At 39.3% G+C, this 22,414-nt stretch overlaps 1 protein-coding gene across 2 annotated transcripts in view; it reads right to left on the reverse strand.

The window, feature by feature from the left end:
* VWF (von Willebrand factor) overlaps positions 1-22,414 on the reverse strand; it is a 116,388-nt gene that overhangs the window by 26,176 nt on the left and 67,798 nt on the right. For both annotated transcript variants that reach the window (XM_054282112.1, XM_054282113.1), the window contains exons 31-38: positions 16,899-17,042; positions 15,578-15,742; positions 13,251-13,294; positions 7,951-8,128; positions 4,850-5,070; positions 3,729-3,921; positions 2,738-3,079; positions 365-570 (exon numbers count right to left, since the gene is read on the reverse strand). In XM_054282112.1, coding sequence (XP_054138087.1) covers positions 365-570; positions 2,738-3,079; positions 3,729-3,921; positions 4,850-5,070; positions 7,951-8,128; positions 13,251-13,294; positions 15,578-15,742; positions 16,899-17,042 — 1,493 coding nt within the window. The remainder of the gene's footprint in view (positions 1-364; positions 571-2,737; positions 3,080-3,728; positions 3,922-4,849; positions 5,071-7,950; positions 8,129-13,250; positions 13,295-15,577; positions 15,743-16,898; positions 17,043-22,414) is intronic.

Genomic DNA, 22,414 nt, shown 5'->3' on the forward strand with positions numbered 1-22,414 from the left:
GCTTTCAAAGACAATCCAAGATATTTTAAGTAAAGGATTTATGATTAAATTGTCATTACTCATAAAAATCTGCTGAATGGAGATGTTTATCTTGGCAAATATTCACTTATGCCATCACTCTTCCTCTCTTTCCTCTAGACACCCCTCCACACGGAATTGCCACGCCTTTCCAAGTCTGTAGAGTCCCATCTGTGATCTTTATATCCAGTCCCAGCCAATTTCACACTAGGGGAACTAAATAGGGCTGACAGCCAGCAGATTAGGAGGAACTGAGCTAGAAAATAAAGTATCCAAAGGGAAAACAGATTTACTTTCAAAGCTGTGAACTCCAACCACTGCCAGAGGTTGCTGTGCTCGCAGTTACCTGGTGGTGTGTGCCATCCTCACTGACACACTGAGTGCAGACTTCTTCACTAACACAGCTGTCACCAAAAATCACCTTTCCCTCTGGGCAGAAGCAGCCTTCCATGGGATAATCCTTGCAGACACTGACGTTGGTATTATTCTCACAGATCTTCACACAGGAAATGTGGCAGTGGTTGTACATCAGATGTGGAGCACATTTCATTGCTGAGCAAGACAGAAGAAAACACGACCTTTATTCACGAGATCTAAAGAAATGAAAATCAGTCTTTCCTATCTAGCCTTCTTCAGCATTCTTTCAATTTTAGAAAGCCATTACCCAAATAATGGATCTGATCCCTTGCAGCACAAATCAGTGAATGATATTTTCAGGCCACATAAATCAGCAGCAACATATGACTCACCAATATGTTGGTTTTGGTTAGTGTTCACTTGTCAAAATTTGTTTCCAATATTGGGCCACAGACAAAAATTTAGAACCTTATCTGTATGGTAACAGTGCATGGTTAAGAGATAGCCAGGACAGAGTAAAGAGAGTAAAGAATTGAAGAAAGTTTTCTTTTTTTTCTTTTCTTTTTAATTGATAGGCTGCAGTGTTCCCACACAACTAAAGAAAACTAACAAACAGAACATTTTGGTACTTCAAAACTGAACCTACTGGATTTCTGCATCTTTTTAACTGAATTGTCTTATTAACTGAATTAATTGAATCAAGTATAGTTGTATAGCCCTGTAAGCTAACAAAGTTCTTACTGATGTATTCACAAACCTGAGGATATTGTCTCTGAAAGCAAACACAAAATTAGGGCTACAGCTATTCAAAAAACCTATGGACACAGCTTCCATACTGTGTGTTCCCTTAAGTCTATTTTTCTCTACAGATTCAATTAAAAAAAGTGTTTCCTATTTCCTAGTCTGTGACTGCTGTGAGGTTTTTAAAACTTTGTTTCAGTCCCCTGACAAAAAACATTGAGACAAAACCCGAGCTCCCAAACAAACAAGAAAACATTCATCAGCTAAACTGTCTACAAGTACTCTTCTAGCAGCAGAAAAAAAGTCTTTAGCATTAACCCTTTCCATGTTAAAGCATGACTTCCTATCCCATCATTCCTCCAGTCTGAGTTTAAAACATGAAAAAAAGCAAAAAGCATTTGTTTTACACTTTTTTTTTTTTTTATCGTACCTTTAGGAAACTGGTTCGTCAGTTCTGAAATGAAAAGTATCCAGGGAAAGAAGGTAAAGCAACAATAAACAACTCAACTAGAGAGGCAGGAGGTGAGAAACCAACTGGAACATCAAGACACTCTGTAAAGAGGTAGCTGGGAAAGAAAATTCCTACACACATCCACATCTAAGGCACTTGACTAAACAGACATGCTGAGGGACTATCTGAAGGTCTGCAACCATCACTACAGAAAGGTTAACAGGAGGAGGTGGAGAATAAGCCATCTCAAGAGTTATTTACTTGTACTTAATGATACCTTGCATTTTTGGCAGATCTTTAGGTATGCCTCCAAACAGGAACGAAAAAAAGAAAGAAAAAAAAACAGGAAAAGAAAGCAGAACTACTTGTCTATGAGAATTTAGAAGAGAAGGTATACAAAGTCTGAGTTTGGCTCTAGCATGGGTGTCTTGTTTGCCTTGGTTGGGTTCTGGTAATGTGCAGTACTCACATCCTGCTACACAGCACAAACATTTCACCTCCAAAACACAAGCAAAATCCAGGCAGAAGAACCAGATTTGCAAAGCAAATTACAGCTGCTTCAGTCAGTCTAGCAGGCATGTTCTGGCAAGAAATGACACCACAAAGATAAGCTATTTCCCCAGTTTTCCCTGCAGCAGAAACTTAAAATCACATTGGCTTTTCCACCACATTCTCAAAAGTTTCAGCTTTGATGGAAATGGAAGGATTTGGGAAAACTGTTACAAAGAAAAGTCTTATTTTGTGCCAGGTGTGACAGTGACAGGCTGGGAAGCAATTCCACTAATCCAAATTATGAAATTCTCTGTCCACCTCAGACCATCCAAAGTCCGCATCAAAAGCAATGATATCTGCTGCTAAAACAGCCTAGCAGACTCTCAGCCCAAACCTGGTGCCACAAAGGCTTGGTGGCTGCAGTGCTAGGTACTGTCACATAGCTGTGGTTATCTGTTCACAGTTTATTTGTCTCTAGTCTGGAATTTTATCAGTGTACCAAGAAACACTTCTCTCATAACATTCAGCTTAGTAGGTGATCAACCAGTTACAAGATCTGCAATACCACTTGTACAATAAACTTGATCTGGAACATTCAAAAACTTAATATTACGCTGATGAGATGCCCCAAAGCAGGGCAATTTCTGTATCAGTTTTAGCACAGAGTAAAACTCTTACGGCAAAGGTCAGGTGCTCTCCAGTCTACACAGACGCCATACTCCCTGCAGATGTGAGCGTAGGAAGTGATCATCTCACAGGCCTCTTCCTCATAGCAGCTGCTTTCCATGCAGGCCTCGTAGAAGATGTTGGGGGTGATGATCCTGTGGCACTCCGCAAAGCGGTCCGAGAGCAACAGGCGGCAGTGGTCGGGCGTGCGCTCGGAGCACCTGTCCTCCCTCTGGCTGTCACAGACCTTGCCCAGCTCTGCCACCGTCCAGTCCTGGATAAACACGCTGCTGTCAGCAGTGGCAGAGCCATTGCGCAGCGTGAAGTCATTGAAGTGGTTCTGGTCACACAGCCCTGGCAGGGTGAGTAAAAGGAAAAGAAAAATCTCTGAATAATCAGCGCTAAAATAAACCTAGAAAAAAACAGGAATGGGGTTGATGACACTGGTTGGAGTGGCACAAGGAATTAGTGATATTCCTTATAGCTGTTGTCAACAGAGTCCTAAACACCCTGGGTCTTGTTTCTCATTTCCTCACTAAAGGAGGTACGGGTCAAGCCACAGAGGTACAATCTCTGTATAGATTACATCACTAAGGATACTGCAGAATTAACTCACCCAGATAGCAGTTTCTCTCTCAAATTTTTCACCTTCACTGCAAGCACTGGTCAGATTTCTCACAGAACTGAATTCATAAGTATCTACAACTAAACCCATATCCAAAAAAACCCACAAATCTCCTTGAAAAGATAACTTGAAGCAAGAAAAAACAGAAAGCTGTCTCTGCTGTTCTTTCTAAAGTATTACTGGGCATCAGTGAGCTGTTACATTGGGGATGAGAGTAGAAAAACCTACACAGACATCCAGTATTCCCCCAAAAGTGTAGGACCAGTTCACCCAGAGAGTTTACAGATTTGGAGATTCACAAATTGCAATAAATAAATAGAAGTTCAAGCCCAAATAGGAAGCTGTTAAAAGTACTAGCTTACTAACTTTCAAACTTACCACAAAGCCCTTTTGTTCCTGAAGAAAAGCTCTTTGAATTAAGTCTAAGAATAAATTCATTGTTTCTTGGAGTAAATGTGAGATTATGTCCAAGAAGAGAGAACTGGATTTCATGCATTATTTCTCCATAGGCAGTGATTTCAAACAAGCTGCTGGAATAGGGGATAAAAACCCTTTCACCATTAACAGTCACCTGTTTTAAAAAAAAAAGGTGAGGTCATCACATCAGGTCTAGCAAGCAGTTACAAATCAACCCAATTTTACAGTTGAAGCACATTTTGACTTGACAAATACCTGAAGATCCAACTGAATCTGGACATTAAAAACAATTTTGCCAGCTGAAGGTTTCTATTGAGTCTAAAAATATACAGAAATACTTGACCTTCATCCTGTGAATTACATGAACTCTTCCAACATTTTCCTATATAAGCACACTCTCTGAGTGCCACATGTTTACAGATTAACAACCTCATATTACAAGGTTCAAATGATGTCTCAGTGGAAGTCAAGGCTGTCCAGCACCATGCAGAACTTGCAGTAGGTGCTTTGGTCCACTCTATTTTGCTGCATGAGTCAGAAGAGATCGTTTTGGCAAGTTGGCCAACACCTGTATGTCTGAGCAGCCAGAGGCTGAAACATGGGCTGAGTTTGAATATTCTCTGCCTATGAGACAGACGTAATGCATACTAAGCTAGCCTTTCTTCCAATGCTGAGGTCCATTTGCATACAAGGTGAGAAGCAACTCCCTAGACCTTCAGCTAGCCAGTCAGGCACAGCTCTGTGAGGGACAGAGCACTTTCCCATGGACTAAACATAGTGTGAGGGACCAAAAGAGGGGAATCAGCGTGCAGTATGTCCTGTCTGTAATCCTGCCTTTCTGGCAGAAGTGTCAGGGACACATTGCCAAAACCCATGTTCTTGACATTGGCACACCAGCACAACAGGGAGAACAAGAGGGGAAACTTGTCTGGCTCATTAAGCAAACACTGATTGTATCATGAAATGGAGAAGAGATGTTAAAAATAGGCTGAAACTGGATCAAGAGATGAAATTTGTCCCCATAACCTGAATTCTGCAGCATGAGCAGACAATACACAGATGAATTCATGGTGTTTGCTTACTGCCATGTCACTGAAGAGCTGCACTCCTACACCATGATGCTTCACTTCGATGGAGTCCATGCAGTTCATCCTGGGTGCTGCTCTGCAGGGCCCGTCATGGAGCAGGACTTCAACATCATGGTGCAAGTCTTGAAATAACGTGTAAGAGCAGTTGCCAGTCAGCTTAAAATTCAGCCCATCAAAAGTGACAATATGTTGAGATGAACTTCCTATACAGACACCTGAAAATAAACAACAACAACAACAAAAAAAAAGTAAAAACATTTTAAATTTCACTGTTTCTTCACAACTGTTGTGGGCATGGGGAACCAATTAATTGGGAAAGAGGAGAAGGTAATGAATTGCAAATGCTGCAGCAAACATTGACAAGAAACTTTGGTAAATACTTCATCGCACATGGAGGTTTTTTGCAATATCTTTGTCTGAGAGCAGTAAGTATTAAAAACGATTTGGATAAACTTGTAAAAAATCCCTTTGCCTAAAACTTATTCACATTCAATATGATTTAGTAAGAGATTTTATGTAAAAATTAAACAGGGAAAATCCCTTTACTGTTTGTAGAAAGACTGCAACACTCTGTTCAACCTTTGCATTGCATGATATTCAATACAGTGTTACATTTGATTCCAAATGACACTATTTCACCCTTATCAGACGTGTCACAAGTTGACATCCACGGACTGTTTTTCAGACAGGAAACAGGAAAACTGCAGAGAAATAATATGCACAGGATAAACCAATGGCCAGCTGATAGTTGCTCAGTGTCCTGGTCATTGGGTTATAAACACTTTCTCGTCTTCAAAAACTGGAAAACAAGGAAGATTATAATCCCAGAAGAACCAAAACAAAACCTGATGCTCCTGGTTCATATAATTTCAAATCTCTTGCTTAAAGGATAATAAGGACAATAAAATCAATGCCAGCAAAACATGTAAGGGGGGAAATTACCATTGTCAATAATTCAGTACTTTGCTTCTAGCTGAGAATAATCTTTTTCCTAATCAATGACCTTCAAATTTAATTTCCCAGGAAAAACAGCATGGGAGGGAGGGAGGGAGGGAAGGAGCCTGCCCCTTGGAGCACTGGAGGATCTTCAGATATTTTACCATAAATGCTTATAAAGTTCATACATAAATAACAATGAAATGAGTTAGCAATAAAACCACATTTCTCAATCTTTACTTACTCATGAACATTACAAAAAATTTAAGGATACTGGGAATCCTTTTAAATTTCTCAGGGGGTTCTGTAGCACAAAATACACTAATGTGATCCATTTTAGAATAGTCTAAGAGCACACAACAGCCATGAATCACATTGCAAATCATGCTGCTGTAAAATTGGTAACTAGTTGAGCAAGCAAGCACCTTTGCAGCGTAACTCCTGAACTATCCTCAGAACTCAGATGACCTAAGAACACTTTTTCAAGGACTTCCTCTTTGCAGGAGCATTTGTCACATCATCCACACTGTCAAGACATGGCTGGAAATTGTGTTATAGCTCTCTAAATGAGTGAATCATGTGTCAATTTAGCAGCATTTTCATGGGTGTCTAACGAGCCTCCTTCCATAACAACAGAGGTGCTGCCCCACACAGAGCTCCTACTCAGCACCTCCTCTGCTATGCCCATCCCTGCTTTTCTGATTGCTGAGAGTTTTGTTTCATAGCAACAAAATCAAGCTTTCCAGCTGCTATGGACGTTGCTTTAGTTGGCACAGAATCACCATGGTTGTGCTGAGCAGTCATTAAAAGAGGACTTGACCCATGGGGTTTTTTAATCACCTGGGGGTGGGGGGAGGGTTGTTCTCTCCTTCTGCAACATGAAAGCTACCTACTTTTCCCTCACAAGTTGGTCAACCTCAGGAAAAAAAAATTGGAGTACCATGGCTCAATAAATTCATAAAGAGACAATTCTTAGCTCATCTTAACTTGAGTGACCTATAGGGCTTTTCCTGATAATCAGCTAACAGTATAAAAGGTTCTTTTCATTTACTCCTTTCAGAAGGTTTTTTATGAAGGTATGTCTTGCATGCCAAAAGTAATGCCTTCATGTTGCTAGCTATGTGTTTAGGATTAAGAAATTTAATAGAGATACACTTCTTAAGGCTAGGTATCACTAAGACTATCTTTTAAACATCTTCACATGGAAAGTTATAAGTATTTTAGATATTTCTACCTTTTCAAAATCCTTGTAGCAAACCAGAAATGTTAGATTTCAAGTGTTAAGCATTTAGATCACCAAATACACTTTTAGGAAATGCCAAAACAATGGGTGTAAAAATTTTGTATGTCTAAGAGTTCAGGGAACAAAATCCAGCTATGAGCTTTGGTATTTCATGCAGTGTCTGGAAGAAATTGTACTTAAATCAGCCAACTCAGCAGAGGACATTTTAAATTGAGATTATATGTTGTGAAGAGGAGGTGTGTGTATATATAGAGAGTTCTGATCTACTTCTAAGAAGTAATCATATTAATTTAGATTTAAACCCACTTATGTTTTAATAAATAGATCACTAGCCTTAGGGCTGCATCCCTCTAACCCTGTAAATGTGAGTGGATGCACTTAATTCCTGTTCCTGTCATCCCAACCCAGGCACCAATCACACAGTGCTCAGCCTTCTGCTCAGATACTCCGTGTGAGGTTATCTGGTGGCAGAGAGAACTTCTTGCTCATGTCTTTGTATTACACCTCCTTGATTGTGGGAAGGCCAAACCCTTAAGCCCCGAGATGGACCAAGAATCCACTGCTTGCTTTCAGCTTGCTGAGATAAATTCCTGGTTTCTCCTGTACTTCTTCCTTCCCAGCTCACACAGCTTTGGAAATGGAGTGTGAGATTCCCTGATAAAACACTGTCATTCTGCTAATGCAAAAATGTCAGTGGCCCTGAACTTGCAAGTAGCATTAGGCATTCCAGCATCAGTTAGGCTCTTACACTCCTAATTATTTGCCTAAACGACCGAATAACAAATAAATGGCAATTCCCGCCACCCTGGTCACCTTTGAAGTGTCCAGTGGCTGAGAAGTTCCACTCAGCATTACATTTGTGGCCAAAACATTTCAGGTGATGGGGCGGGAGAGGCACCCACAGACAGATACTCACATGGGCACATCCATCGGCAACCGCAAGTTTCCTCCACCTTAACAGCAGGAAGGCTGCTGTGACACACAGGCTTTGGCATCCTCTCACAGTTGATGTGGTGGCTCTCCAGAACTGTGTAATCTCCTGGGAAGCAGGTCACAGTGTGGCACTGGTCTGGTAATGTCCATTTATCACCAGGCTAGGGAGGGAAACACAGATATGGAACAACTGAAACCATTTAAAATGCAAAGTTTGGCTGGTGTCATGGTGTGGGAATCTATAAAATTCAGAAGGTTTTCATCCATCACGGAAATGACTGATAAAAGTATAGAAAGGGAGGAAGGTTTTGAGTTAAGACCCTGGAATCGACAAGAGTTTTTTGAACAATGACTTGTAAATATTGTCAGACGTGATTCATATCTTTTTCACTGACTAGGCCTTCACAGCATTAAGTTGCTGTGCTGTAACATAGCAATGTTTAGTGTCAACAAGAATAGGCCTCAAGCAGACAGTAAGCAAAAATGCTATAGTAGGGCTATGAAACTCAAGTAGTAAACGACACTGTTATGAAAGTTTCTTTTTAGATCAACAGAGAGGAGGAATTGTGGGAATCCATAAAAAAACAGAAGGTTTTAGGAAGGTGGTAAAAAGACAGGCCTCAGACAGCAGATTTGTGAACAGTGCTAAGGCAGCAGAAAAGTTTTCTAAGCTGTAGCAAAGACATGGGAAATAGAACAATAAGAGCTGTGTAGATAGGCCTTCTAAGTTGCAACAAGTGTATTTAGTGTATATTTTAGAAGGTTAATTATGAATAGAGCTCTGTGCTTTGTCTCGTATAAACAAGCCATTGTGTTGGAGAATAGGCCGTTATTGTTTTAACCAGAATTACATGTGCTTCAGATTATCAGATAGAACTACTGTCAATATGCTTTTGCTCTATGTGATTGGCTGAGACTGAGATTGAGACTGTCTTATGGTATGTTGTAACACTAAGTTTCTTTGGCTTTCTGCCGGAGCAGCAAGCTGTAGCATCTTTCCTCTCCATTGTCATGACAATGTAATGAGATTGATGGTGGAAAAATAAAAGCTCAAGACGCTGTTTCCAGTGGCCCCGTCCTGTTCGTGTCTGTATATAAACTACCAGTGTAACATCATGGAACTATAGCCAGAAAGTGAAGTGATCCTGACAGCAGTGCTACTCATATTAGCCTTGGGAAAATAAATGGAATGTACTTTATTAAGGACTTCATGAGGATGAGAAAGTTTAAATTAGAAACACTAAGAAGCAGGCTGAAATTCCAAGCTAAAGATAACAGTCTACAATAGGAGACATTTTGTTCCAACCACCTATAGTTAGAGCTTAGCCATCCTACAACATGCATGGAGAGCAGAGCAATGAAGACTTTCCCCCAGCTTTACTTTAAATTTCAAATCCTTCACTTTTCATAAGCCACAGATGGTCAGAACACAGCAGGAATTACTATTTGTTCCAAACTAGGAAAGCGTGGAATATTGTATTTTGTCAACTCTGAAACTTTAAAACAGCTCCTCTCTTCCCAAAGGAAAATTGTTCCTGTACAGATCAGTGTTATTACATGTACACAGTGGATTTCTAGAACTAAAGAATTAAATGTAAAATATATTCCTGTTTTCTAAAGGACAGTCTGAATTTTAAGACACTGGGATAATGTACTAATAAATGACAGAGAAATAGATGTGCAATGTCTCAAGATTTCTATCTGCAGAAAGCTAAGTTCTCTGGCTCCAATCCTACAGAGTTCTAAAGTCCATAAGCAGGTTGAATGAGTTTTAAAACAGCATTCATCCCTGAAGTGGGCATTCCCAGGAATACCTCCAAATGTGGGAAACAGCACTTCCCAGAGTTGTCTCCAGAGGTGAATCCAGAAATACCAGTACAAGTGAATTGGTGCTTCTGTGAGCTGGGTAACATTCCTTGATATTCACAAGCAGATATGTGGAGAAGAAAAGAGAATTGATACTGGGTATGGACATCTTCCATCCCGTCCTCCACAGTTTACCCATCATTCCCATAGAAGAGAAGAAAAAAGAGATAAAAATACCTAGGTAACAACATCATTCACAGATAATTCTTGTAATTATTAAAGTATTACTCTGTATCTCTGAGCTAGAGGATGCCATCAAGTCTAAACAAGAGCTGTCAGATTTGCGGCCACAAAAAATTACATATTAAATGCAGGTTAATTTACTGGACTTGTTTTATATGTTTCAGGACTTTGAGAAGGTAACTGAAAGTTGCTTAATATTTTTTTTCAGGCTTGTGAGCCTAGAGAAGGCCGTGAAAAAGTAATAGGAGGAGCTTTAAGGACAGCAAAAGTATTTCTACAGAAAGTGATAGAATGCTTTTTAAGTACAGTTGTCCCTCCTACAGCTCACTGAAAGTGGAAGCACCTGGAAGGGTACATATACAGCTGTGCAAGTCTGGCTTCCATACATACCTAATTGGTTTTAGTCACTCTTTAATAGGACATTTATTAGAAAACATCTAAGACCTGGACAAGAAAAGCAAAGCACAAGATATTTAAAAAAAATAAAAATTGAGGAATAAAAAAACCCCAAGAATATTAGTGCAGAGAAAAACACAGGGACTCTGAAGACAAAGACAGCCCAAATCCCAATTGATATGAAACTGTAGGAGCAAAGGAGGACAGAAAGGAAAGCAAAATCAGGGTTTCTAAACTGTGAAGGATAAGTCTGCCAGAACACTGCAGGAAGCCCCAGACTTCCTCTCTGAGGGAGCTCTGAACCTACAGACCTGGACGTGCACACTCTGTGTCTCGCTGTGCATCTGCAGGAGAGAGACCCACACACCTCAGCAGCTCCCTTGGCTGTCATCTCTTAGTTTAGATGAGGTTATTTGTTTGTTTGTCTCTTCTTTAAGCCAAGAGCTGAACAATACTAGAAAAGTCATGGTAATAGCTCAGGAACATGGGGTTTGCCACCTTAAACAGCCTTGAAATGCAAATTGCTCTACAGATCACTTCATGAGGAAATATCACTATTATAAAACAAAAACCTACACTTTTTTACCACCTTTATGCCTGCTTCTAAATTTCAAAACAAGACTAGCAATGAAAATTAACTATGTAAAAAAAAAAAACCCAAATCAAAACCTAATTTATCATACTTGTCCTGATATTCTGCCAACTGTCAAATTAAAACATTAAACCAGTGGTTCTTTACACAGCCTATGTTTGGCACTCCTGCAACCCCTTGCCACTGGACCTGATGAGTACTAAAGACTTCCAAGGATTCAAAGAACAGCTGAACAAACTCACAAAGGACAAAACTATCAAGCATTAGCAAATACAAAAAGGTGCCACTTGCAGCTCAGAGTAACAAATTGCTTGTGGTTAGGACAGTTCAGGGAATTTTTATACATATTTGTTAACATTGCTTCCCTGGCTCCTATTTTTGGCCACACAATAGAGGGGGTTGGATGGATTTTTGGCCCGATCCAGCACATTTGATCTGCTACTAACAATTACCTTAATCAAGAATATTCCTTCCACAGTCACTTCCAGGGTAGGGGTAATAACAAAACAAAACGTGAAAAAAGTAACAAATAATAATATTCCAAACACTGATAGGATTTAGGGTGAGATTTTTGATCCTGAGAACTCAGATTTCCTCTCAAACTGCAGGAGACCAGTTCCCACAATCTCCAGGTGCATGACAGACATCTCAGTTGGGGAGCTGAGCCTCTTGGAAGAATTCTCTGAGCAATGCCTGAAAGATTATGAAGCTGATATAAAAGCCTGTGTTTTCTGACTCAGGGAAGGAAGAGCCTTGATTCTTCCTTCCTGTGAATTTGTGGGCTGTGCTGGAAGAGGGGAACAGAACAGTGGCACCTTAGGGCAAGTGAGCCACAGCAGAGGATGCTGCACTACAGAGGCAGGAACTTCCACAGTGGTCTGTAGGCTCCATGGGATGGATGCTCCAGAAGGCTGTGGCCTCACAGTGCCTTCCAACACCTATTTTTCCTGGCTGACAGAAGAGGCAACTCAAAATCCCCCTAAAGGCTGCCATTTGAAAGTGTGGCTCAGATGGACTGGAGCCCGGTCCATTTCCTTTTAAAAGCATTTCAGCCAGAACAGAAATTGTGCTTTAAGTTTATCACCCCCAAAAATGAAACCTGACATGTCTGAAATTCAAGTTTAGCCTTCCCAGCACTTGTCTATACATAACCATGTCTGCTTCTAGGAGCCCAGAGGTTTGGTCACATTCAGTTCAAACAAAATCTGATTTTTTTTTTTTCTTAATAAAGAAGCTTTTCAAGTTAAGTTTTTGTTTGTTGGGTTGGTTTTTTTTCCTAATTAAGCTGTCAGCCTCAAAGCCATCAGATTATACTTTGTGTCTGATTCAGCTAAAGCCTTTCTGTATTCTGATCAGCTGATTGAGGCCAACTACATAAAGCAGCTTTGATATATTTCCTGTGTTTAGGTAATTCATATTCACTTATTAGCCATACCCTTCCTTCACAGTCATGTCTTCACAAGGGAAAAACCAAAGGAATGTTTTTTATGTATTGGAAATTCAAGATGAATCCTAGAGTAGAACTCATAACTGATCCCTACTAGAAAACACAGCACAAGCATACGCTAATATTTTTAAATGCATGTATACTCTGAAAAACCTTGGCATTTCACCTAAGATGAAGAATCTGAACGATTTATAACATCTGGAACACCAATTTCTTAGAGTGGGATCACTTTTGAGAGATCAGACAAGCTTACTTACGCTTCTGAGAATTTTCTCAGGATTAATGAGAACTTTTGCACAAACAAACTCCAAGAAATTTGATTTCCTTGCTAAAGAGTTGGTTTTATCTAGAGAAATAACTATCACACAATAACTATCTTCCTGTAAAATTTCCATAGGGACAAGGTATTTGTAATTTCAGCAGAAGGACAGTGGCTGAACAATGACGTTGTCCCTGCACATGCACCTTTATTTGGCCACTTCTGTCCCAGAAGTCCTCTCACCAAGAAACGATAATGCATTTTTTGCTGTCAGGGAAGACAAACATTGTCACTGTTCTGCAGTGGTTCTGCACTGACTTCAATAACATTCAACACTCTGCAAGATGAGATAATGTTAAAGGAAGCCTCCTCTGTATGCAAAGTTATCCCACCAGTTCAAAATCCAACATTTTCTTCTTCCAAAATCATTCTTTATATTGTCTCATGCTTTTTGTTTTAGGTTAACTGTGAAGATATTCATGCTCTTGTACAAACTTTGCAACTTAAAAGCCAGATGGCCAAAGCAGGCAATGCACTTACTCTCTTTTTGTTTCCATCCTCATCTATGCATTCTCTGACTGGGTCTGAAAGAGAAGCAGACATCTTTTAGTGATCCCATTCCCTTATCTAGTCTTTTAAGCGATGATCAGCAAAATAGAGAGTGCTTACTAAAAAGCTTAATTTAAGTTGTGAGAAGTTTGGGGGTTTTGTTGCTAGAGTGCATGAATCCCTACCTGAAGACTGCAGGCATTTGTCCAAAGAGCATAAGAATAAGTCACAGAAGGCATAAACAATGACCGTGGTCCCAAAATACTCTGTGAGCAAAAACTGGGCTGCAATTCTATAGCACTTCTTGTACAGCCACAGCTCTGCCCAGATGGTGCTTAAAGGATAACCATGGCTTTGGCTCTGAGGCACAGTCCAGCCTTACCTCAGAGTCTTGTGATCCATTGAGGACACTCCTGGGAATTAGCAAGTAATGACAATTTCCACACTCACATTTATTAAATTCAGGAAGATCAATACAGCATAACTACACAAATAGCTGTAATAAGAACACCCAAATTCAGTTTCCTTGCATTTAGTTATGACTGTGATGAGCATTTTTTTCACATAATTAGTTAAACAGTCACAGGGTACACACTGAATTACAGCTTCTATGTCTGTATGCTTTCACTACAAACCTAAAGATATTCTGGAAGCAATTTCATTTTTGTACCATGGCATGACAAAATCTCTAGGATATTAAGACACTGACTAGCAAATTCTTTGTAGAATACTAGACTATGCTACCCCTATATACACTCTCTGCTCTGTCTTTTCCAGGATAAGTAATGTATTTTGAAATCATTTAGGAACTCTTTAAAACCTTTTTTTAATGGTATTATTTTTGGTACACTTCCATACAAAAGGCAAGACTCCCTCTGCATGAGAAATCTAACTGTATGAGTCAAGAGGGGAAAATTATGCTTCACAGATTGTACGAAATTTATGCAAAACAAAACAAACAGGAAAAAAATCCAAACAAAAAAATTAATCCCCACACAAAAAAAAAAGTATTGTTTTTTGCCCCCTAGCAAAGTCTTCACCGTGAGCAAGAGAGCTAAATTTCTCAGATCTTAGGTGTTGAATATGTCTATAGTTCAAGTTTGTCTATAGTTCAACAGCTTTCTGAGCTGTTGGAAAAGCTTTCATAAAAAATACAAAGCTTTCACCTCCAGTACTGATAGGTTATAGCACAGATTGCTATAAGAAAATAATTATTGGTTCCAAATTCCTGCTCCCCATCCTAAATCTTGGATCAATGTAATTTACAGCAAGAAAAATCACGTTTTACAGTGTGAAGAGAGGAAATGCATCTTTAAATTTTTTTTAAAAGAGAGGAAAAAAAATGGCAGCTGTTTAAATCTAGAAAATGGCAGCTGTTTGATTATCTGGAGAGATTTTAAAATGCCAGAAGTGATCCCAGGGGAGGCTGATCGGATATCTTCAAGCTGGACTGTGAACACTCTGCAACTTCCTCATTCTCATAGCTCCTTGACTCCACAAAAAAAAAGTCCATTTATTGTAGTGGAGATGTAACTAGGCCCTCATAATGCTGGCAAAAACCTGTACAATGACTAACACCACGAGGCAGTGGCTTGTGGGGAGAACATGTGGATGTTATTGGAACAAGAATAACAACAACAAGATGAGGGATAAATATCTGTATCCAGATCAAGGAGGTAAAGAAGTAAAATCCTGATCAGTGTTGAAGCAAGGTTCCTTAGAGAAGCAGCGCTGTCATCTATAAATAAGTGAATGCTTGTTTAAAACACTTCACACTTTTTTTTCCCCAGTATCTGTTTCCCTGGGAAAGGAAATTCTTTTTTATTTTTCTTTTTGCCTTCTATTTTGGCTGAATTGTCTGTAGACATGCACATAACAATGTCTGAAAAACACATAACTTGAAATCTTTGCTCACAACTTTTCTGAAACTTCTGAAACATGCCCCATTCATTCATGACAGCTTCAACTTTCCTGGTGTCCTTCAGTTATTGACCAGTCCTGAGAACTGATTATCAAGATTTTTACCAAGATTGATTTTTATTAAGACAGAAGCTTGAAAGTTCAGGCCTAAGCAGTTCTAAAAACTTTGCTGGAATTTGGCTAATTGGAATAGTAGCTGGATATACTTTTAAAGGGCTGAAATTTGGTTTCACACCTAAGTTATGAAGGTGGTCTAGGGTCAGCATTTGTGATGGTTGTCAGTGGAACACTCACAACAGAGCATCTGATTGCCTCCTCGTATCAAGAAAAATCATCTGGTTTTGCATTTCAATTTTTGTGTTTTGCTCCAGACACAAGTTCATGACTTTTGGACTCACCCATGCACACTTTTTTGATAAATTCACTGTTCAATGTGATCATAGTGGATAAATCTTCAAAATTCTGGAGCTTCATGATTCTGTTAGCAGCAGATGGCCCAGCCAAAGTCCTTAGCTGCCCTTCATCATATCTGTTCCCAATACCAACTGGGAACAGGGATACTCCTAGGAAAAGAGAAGGAAGGGTTTGAAATAGGCAAGGCAAAGGAGAAAATCATTGCTTATGGACATGGAATGTTCATCCCTGGAAGTACTTAAAGAATGTGGGACTAGGCACTGCTGGGTTAATGGTTGGACATGATAATCTTAAAGGTCTTTTCCAACCCAAAGATGATATCACTTTTATTTTTTCATTTGTTTCTAAAAAAAATAGAACTGGGAAAAGTTTTTCTTCAACACTTAATTTTCATGTGTTACTTGCATCATTTCCCTCACACTGGCTAAAGGCAACTAAGGGCTGAAATGGTGCTTCTCTAATCTCTCTCTTAGCTAAGATGAGCTCTATTAGTCCTAAGCATAATGAGATCATTCATGATCTTATTATGAAATTAAACAAAACAAAACGCAGCTGTAGACTTAATGACATCTTCACTCTTTTTTAATGAAAAAAAAAAAAAGAATCTCAATATACTGTTTTCTTTCTTCAGTTACACAGCAATTGGATTCTTTTCAAACCATTTCATTAAAAATAACAGTTGATAGTTGTAATACAGTCCATGCCTTATTCAATACCTCCCAGAGCAACCTTCAAACAAAGTCAAAGTTCCTCAGCTGAACACCTGAGGAACCTGAGGTACTGAAAAAACAGCCAGAAAACTTGAAAAATCATCAGGCAGCACATTGATAGTAAAAGTATATTCCTGTAGAGGTCAGTGAAGAATCTGATAAAAACCTCTAATTATTATTATAATTATTATATTTATGATGATTATTTCTATTTATCATTATTATTATTATTACTAGAGTGAACCTTTCAAGTTTCACTGTACTGCAACAATACTGAATTTATGATATTAGATCCCATTTCTGTTATCCCTGTCTACCCACACGATCTCAGAAAACGAGGCGCTACTAATTTGTAAGTCCTGGGGAAGCTGTCAGCCTTAACTGCAGATGGGTCCTCAATTTCCCAGTACCTCAAAGGCATCTTCATGGGCTATGTTTTTTTTCAGATCTGTTCCTTACCACAACACTATGCATAGTAACTGCAGAACTTATATGAACACACCAGTGTCTTGTTTTTCCATCTTTTGTTCTAGCTCATTACTCAAAAGGTAATAACAACTCTACTGATAAATAGTGACAGTGAAACGGGGTTTACTGTTCACTCTTGCAGAAAGGGCAGCAGCCTCCACAGCATCTTGTGAGCTCGCTGACATGATGACAATCACAACCTTTGATGCGCTGGGTCTGCCCCCGTGAGATTCTGACATCACATTCTGGACCACAAAATCAATGGCATTTCCTAGGAAGAAATTAAGAGAGAAATGAGAGATATAATAGATAAGTCACAGGAGACCATAGAACTAAATTTTATGTTGCTTTTGTGTGTTACACTATTAGGTAATGAAAAATATTTATTTTTAAAAGACTCTTAATGTCTGATTTATTGCAGCTACATAAATGATCACAGCTACTAAAAACCTTCCAGTATTTATTAAGACATCCAAACACAGGAGGACCATCCTTAACTCCATCTGTAGACTATCCCAGTCTCTGCAGTGATAGGAATTTTTTTTCCCTTTCCTTAGCCATGATAACAAAGTTACACTCCTCACTGAAGTAGTTACCTTTCCCAGAAGTATTCCCAGCCCTAAAGAATAGAAGACATTGTAGAGATTATATTCCTGCTTCAAACTGCCGAGCAACACTGACATCCAGTGGCGAGCTGATCCACAGCTTGGCATCATCCTGAGTTATTCACACAAGTTGTTCTGACTCCTATAAAAGATCTAGTGCTTCCTTAATTTCATCAACTTTCCCTAGGGGTGTGAAAAGCCTACCTTGCCTCAACACTACCAGCAACCTTTCTGAAATTTAAACTCTGTATAATCCATTATACAACCAGATGATCCTTATTAAATAAAAACAAAACAAAAAAAACCACACCAAACCCCACAAAACTCGCAAAGAAATTCTACCTGAGCTACCAAATCACAAACTAGCTTAAAAGGGAAGCTGCTGCCCATTCATTTTACATCTGTGAACACTCAGGCAAATTTTGTTGATAATTATGACCTCAGCCAGAAAGCAGTTTGTTAGCACTTGCATTTAGACATGTACTTGCACAAATATTTACACTGGGAATCATGATATGCAGCTTTCTTAAAAGCTCCTTTGGGCTTGGAAGTTATCAGGTCAGGAAGTAGAAATGAAACCGGGTGACTGATGTGATGTTCAGGGAACACAGTGACTGGTGAACAATAAACACTTGAAAGAGTATTTCCTCTGAGTAATCTGCAATAACTGTGGAGCAAAAATAGCTTTGCCTGAGGAATTCACTGTAACAGGTTTGCCTGAGGAATTTATAATAACAAATGCATTTGTAAAACACTGGAAGTCAACCTGTAGATAATTCACCAGCACAGCCCCAGTACATCTTAGCGCACCTGAACACTTTGTACTCGATGTCTTCTTGCACCATATCACTCACACCATTTTAGTGATAGAAGCAAAAACCCTTTTCCCAAGCTGCTGCAAGAATGGACAAACTTTAGGAATCTCACTCAGCACATTGGTTATTGATAAGGCTTGGAGAGCTGGGACTGTTCAGCTTGGAGAAGGCTCCAGGGAGACTTCACTGCAGCCTATAGTATTTAAAGAGAGCTTATAAAAAAGAATGAGAGCACCTTATTTTAGTGGTAGGTAGGGATAGGACAAGGGGAAGAGTTTTAAAGTAAAAGAGGGGAGATTTAGATTTGATGTGATGAAGAACTTTTTTACTCAGAGGGTCCTGAGGCACCAGTGGCACAGGCTGCCCTGGGAAACTGCGGCTGCCCCATCCCTGCAAGTGTCCAAGGCCAGGTTGGATGGGGCTCTGAGCAACCTGGGATAGTGCAAGGTGTCCCTGCCCATGGCAGGGGGCTTCAACGATACAACCTTTGAGGTCTCTTCCAACCCAAACCCTTCAGTGATTCTATACCATGGCAACAGCAGTTGGATATTAAGTGAAAACCTTGACATTTTGGATATTTTTCTACTTGCAACAAAACACATTTTAAAACACCATTATTTGTTAGGTGATGATTGCATTTCACAAGCTACTGTTCCTGACCACAAAAAAATAACTAACCTCAGGCATTACCTCATGTTGTACACAGCTTTCCCACAATCCTTTCTACAAATGATTTTGTGTCTGTCAAGGTAAATGTTAGATATAGAATGGCACATTAGCTAGAAATAACTAAGGATAAAACAAAATACAGCAAATAAATCTCACTATATTCAACATCCCTGAGATTGCTTCTGGATGGTCACTGTTTGCACTGAAAGGCCAGAAAATTGACTCATTCCCCTTTGGTCCTACAATTACCAAAAAAAAGCATTTAACTTTCAAACATATTTTAGGTTAAACTTTTGTGCAGTAAGAACCAAAAATTATTTTTCATTCATTTGTGAAGAGTACTTGAAATTTCTTGGTTTTTTTAATGACCCTTTAACTTTTGCGTGGTTGGTGTGGTCAGCAGCCAGTCCAGCTCCATTTTTCTTCTTCTCACAGTAATTTTAAAACTGTTCAGAAACTCCATACATATTTGCAAACTGGAAAAAAAAATCCATTCTTTTTATAATTTCTCATCATGAAATCAAGTACTGTTGTAATAGAATCAGTGACTATTTAAAGGCCCCAAAAGCAGTTACTCCATGTAGTTAATTTAATGCATGGAAAATTTGATTTAGCACAGTAAAAACTCTTTGGACTTCTCCCTTTATTTTTAAGCCAGCGCTGGAGAAAAGAGCCAGGTGTTTGAAGACATCATCAAATGAACGCTTTCATCCTGCTAGAGGGATTCAGAAAGACATCATATCCCAAGCTGGAAGCTGTCACTTCTCAGCTCTTCGTCTCTCCATATCACCACAGAGGGAAATAACAAATCCCTCAGAGGCCACAATAAAAACTATTCATAGCTAAAATCAACCAACTTCAACATTTCCCTACTGAGAGACTGCAACACAACAAAGACCTGACATTTTCATATCAGTAAAGCAAATATGAGTATTTACACTGAATTAAACAACACCATGCACAAGGCTTTATTAAGACTGTAAAGAGTTTTCACAGCATGAAAACATAAAGACAATCTCAGAATCGTTTGGGTTGGAAGGGACCTTAGAGATCATCCAGTTCCAGCTCCTCTGCCATGGGTAGGAACATATTCCTCTATCCCCAGTTGTCTTCTCTCATTTTAGCCCTTCCTTCAGCCCACCAAAAGTGGTTAGCCCCCAGCAGCCTTCCAGCTCAGTCAGTAGGATATGACTGCCACTCACTAGGCATGTCCAGGGAAAAAATGCAAATAAATAAAAAGGGAAAGCAAAAATCCAATTGAACCATACAGGCTTCTTTAGAAAGGACAGACCAATCAATCCAAGCACAGAACAGCATCTTCTCCCTGTCCTTCAGTGCTCATGTTTGGAATAATCATTAAATAATGACTGTGAACATTTGATGCTGAAATTCTGAGAGTCAGAAAAGGCTTAAGAGCCTTTTCCTGGTTGACTTGACACCTGATAGATTTTAAAGTTAGACTTGTATTCTGAAGTTACAACTCAGAATGGTTCACACAGAGGCTCCTGCCTCTGGACTAAATGGACATAAACAAGTTTTAAGGACAAAAGACAATCTGTTGAATAAGTTTGGAGGTGTTTACTGTGACTCTACAGGGAATTACACTAGATTCTACCTTATTAAATAGTTTCATTAATGATTTGGATGGAAGATTTAAAATGTGTAAAAAGGCATGTTAATCTGAATCACAAATATTGGATTGGGAGCAATCATGGACATCATGGAACTAACTGAATGAGCACAAAGTGCCCTAGAAATATTTAAAATATATCCAAGAAATAAAAATGAAGATTCATCTCAGAATTAGCCAATCTGAACATGCAGACATTTAATGTTTTGGTGGATGCCTCAGGGAAAGCAAAAACTTCCTAACAGAAACATTTGCAATTATTTTCTTTGGGTCTGTAGAGTTGTGACAGACAAGGGATTTCAATTAGATGGAGGTTCCTGCTGGGAACTCATAATCTGTGCCTTAAGTGGCCTCAGTGTTTTTTCTAACATTTCTGCAACATCTTGACCAAAAAAAAGTACCACAAGAGATTTTAATCTCCCACAAATCCTGAAAGCAGTCTGGGAAAGGAACAAAATAGGAATGGTCCCTCAGAACTGGAACTGATACAGAAGCAGCCAACACTGTCTGGATGGTGTAAGTATTCCAGACTGCAACTAGTTAACCAAGGACTTGTCTAATCAGGAACAACTCTCTACAATGATAATCATAGAATCATAAAATCACAGAATGGTTTGGGATGGAAGGGACCTTAAAGATTATTTCATTCCAACCCCCCTGCCATGAGCAGGGACACCTCCCACTAGACCAGGTCCATAATCCTGAAGCTGATCTTTGTATCTTAATTTAGGCTCTTCACTTGGCACTGAATTGGGATTTTTGACTGAAAATAGCAATTATTTTCATTTTGAAACAAATTTCAACATATTGAAAACTGATCTCACAGTGCTTTAGGTGGTCAGTTCTTGGCACATGAATCTTGACATTTTGGCATTAACACACATTAATTAACGTGTGCTGAACTTTTCATGAACAGCACAAATCTATCAGTCCCACACCACTGAATTGGACAGGCCTCAAAAACATCTCCTCTACAGGTCACAAATCCTGCATTTCTCTTACCACCAAGGGCTTCTGATGAAGCCAGACTCCACCAGAAGCTCATTTAACTCACAAACCTTGTAAGAAATGAACTAGAAAAAAAAAGCAAACAAAAACATCCCCTGAAGGGCAGTGAATTAAAACAGCTTGGGGAAGATATTAGTGGTACCTAAAAATGGCTTCAAAAAGGAGCTGGCACCAACAGTTCAGCAATATTTGTGAGGAACAAGTGAAGGCTTCTGTCGGTGGGTGGGAGCCCTCTGATCAGGATAGTTGCTGGCCTTGGGTGACAGGGGGCAAGATTTTGGTAATTCAATATAGAGTGCAACATTTGGGGAGAGATATGAATAAGGAAAAGTATTATGGGGTGTCGCAGACATCTTTTACGAAAAATCCTTTCCTTAGGATTTTTCCTCCTGAGAAGCTGAGGCCTCAGGAACAAAATGTAAACGTTGATTATCAGCTGCTGCAGAATGCAACAGGTGGATCTTTGATTGGCCCACGTTGGATGTTTGTAATTAATGGCCAATCCCAGCCCAGCTGGCTCGGACAGAGAGTCCGAGCCACGGGCCTTTGTTATCATTCCTTCTTATTCTATTCTTAGCTAGCCTTCTGATGAATTCCTTTCTTCTATTCTTTTAGTATAGTTTTAATGTAATATATATAATAAAATAATAAATCAAGCCTTCTGAAACATGGAGTCAAATCCTCGTCTCTTCCCTCAACCTAAGACCCCTGTGAACACAGTCACAATGGGGAGCCTTTGCTTCCAAAACCAGAGGGGAGGTTTAGGAGAAAGACATTCATACCTTCTGAATCCTGACAGCAAAGCTGAATGCTACTAATCAAATATATTAATAATGATGGAAAGTTGGAGGAAGAATATAAATTTAAGGTTGGGTTTTTTTTCTTGGAGGGGGGAAATATTTCATTCCCTAAAGAT

This window comes from Melozone crissalis, unplaced genomic scaffold, assembly GCF_028551555.1.
Source record: "Melozone crissalis strain CALT ecotype California unplaced genomic scaffold, PUWL_Pcris_2 ptg000033l_1, whole genome shotgun sequence".
NCBI lineage: Eukaryota > Metazoa > Chordata > Aves > Passeriformes > Passerellidae > Melozone > Melozone crissalis.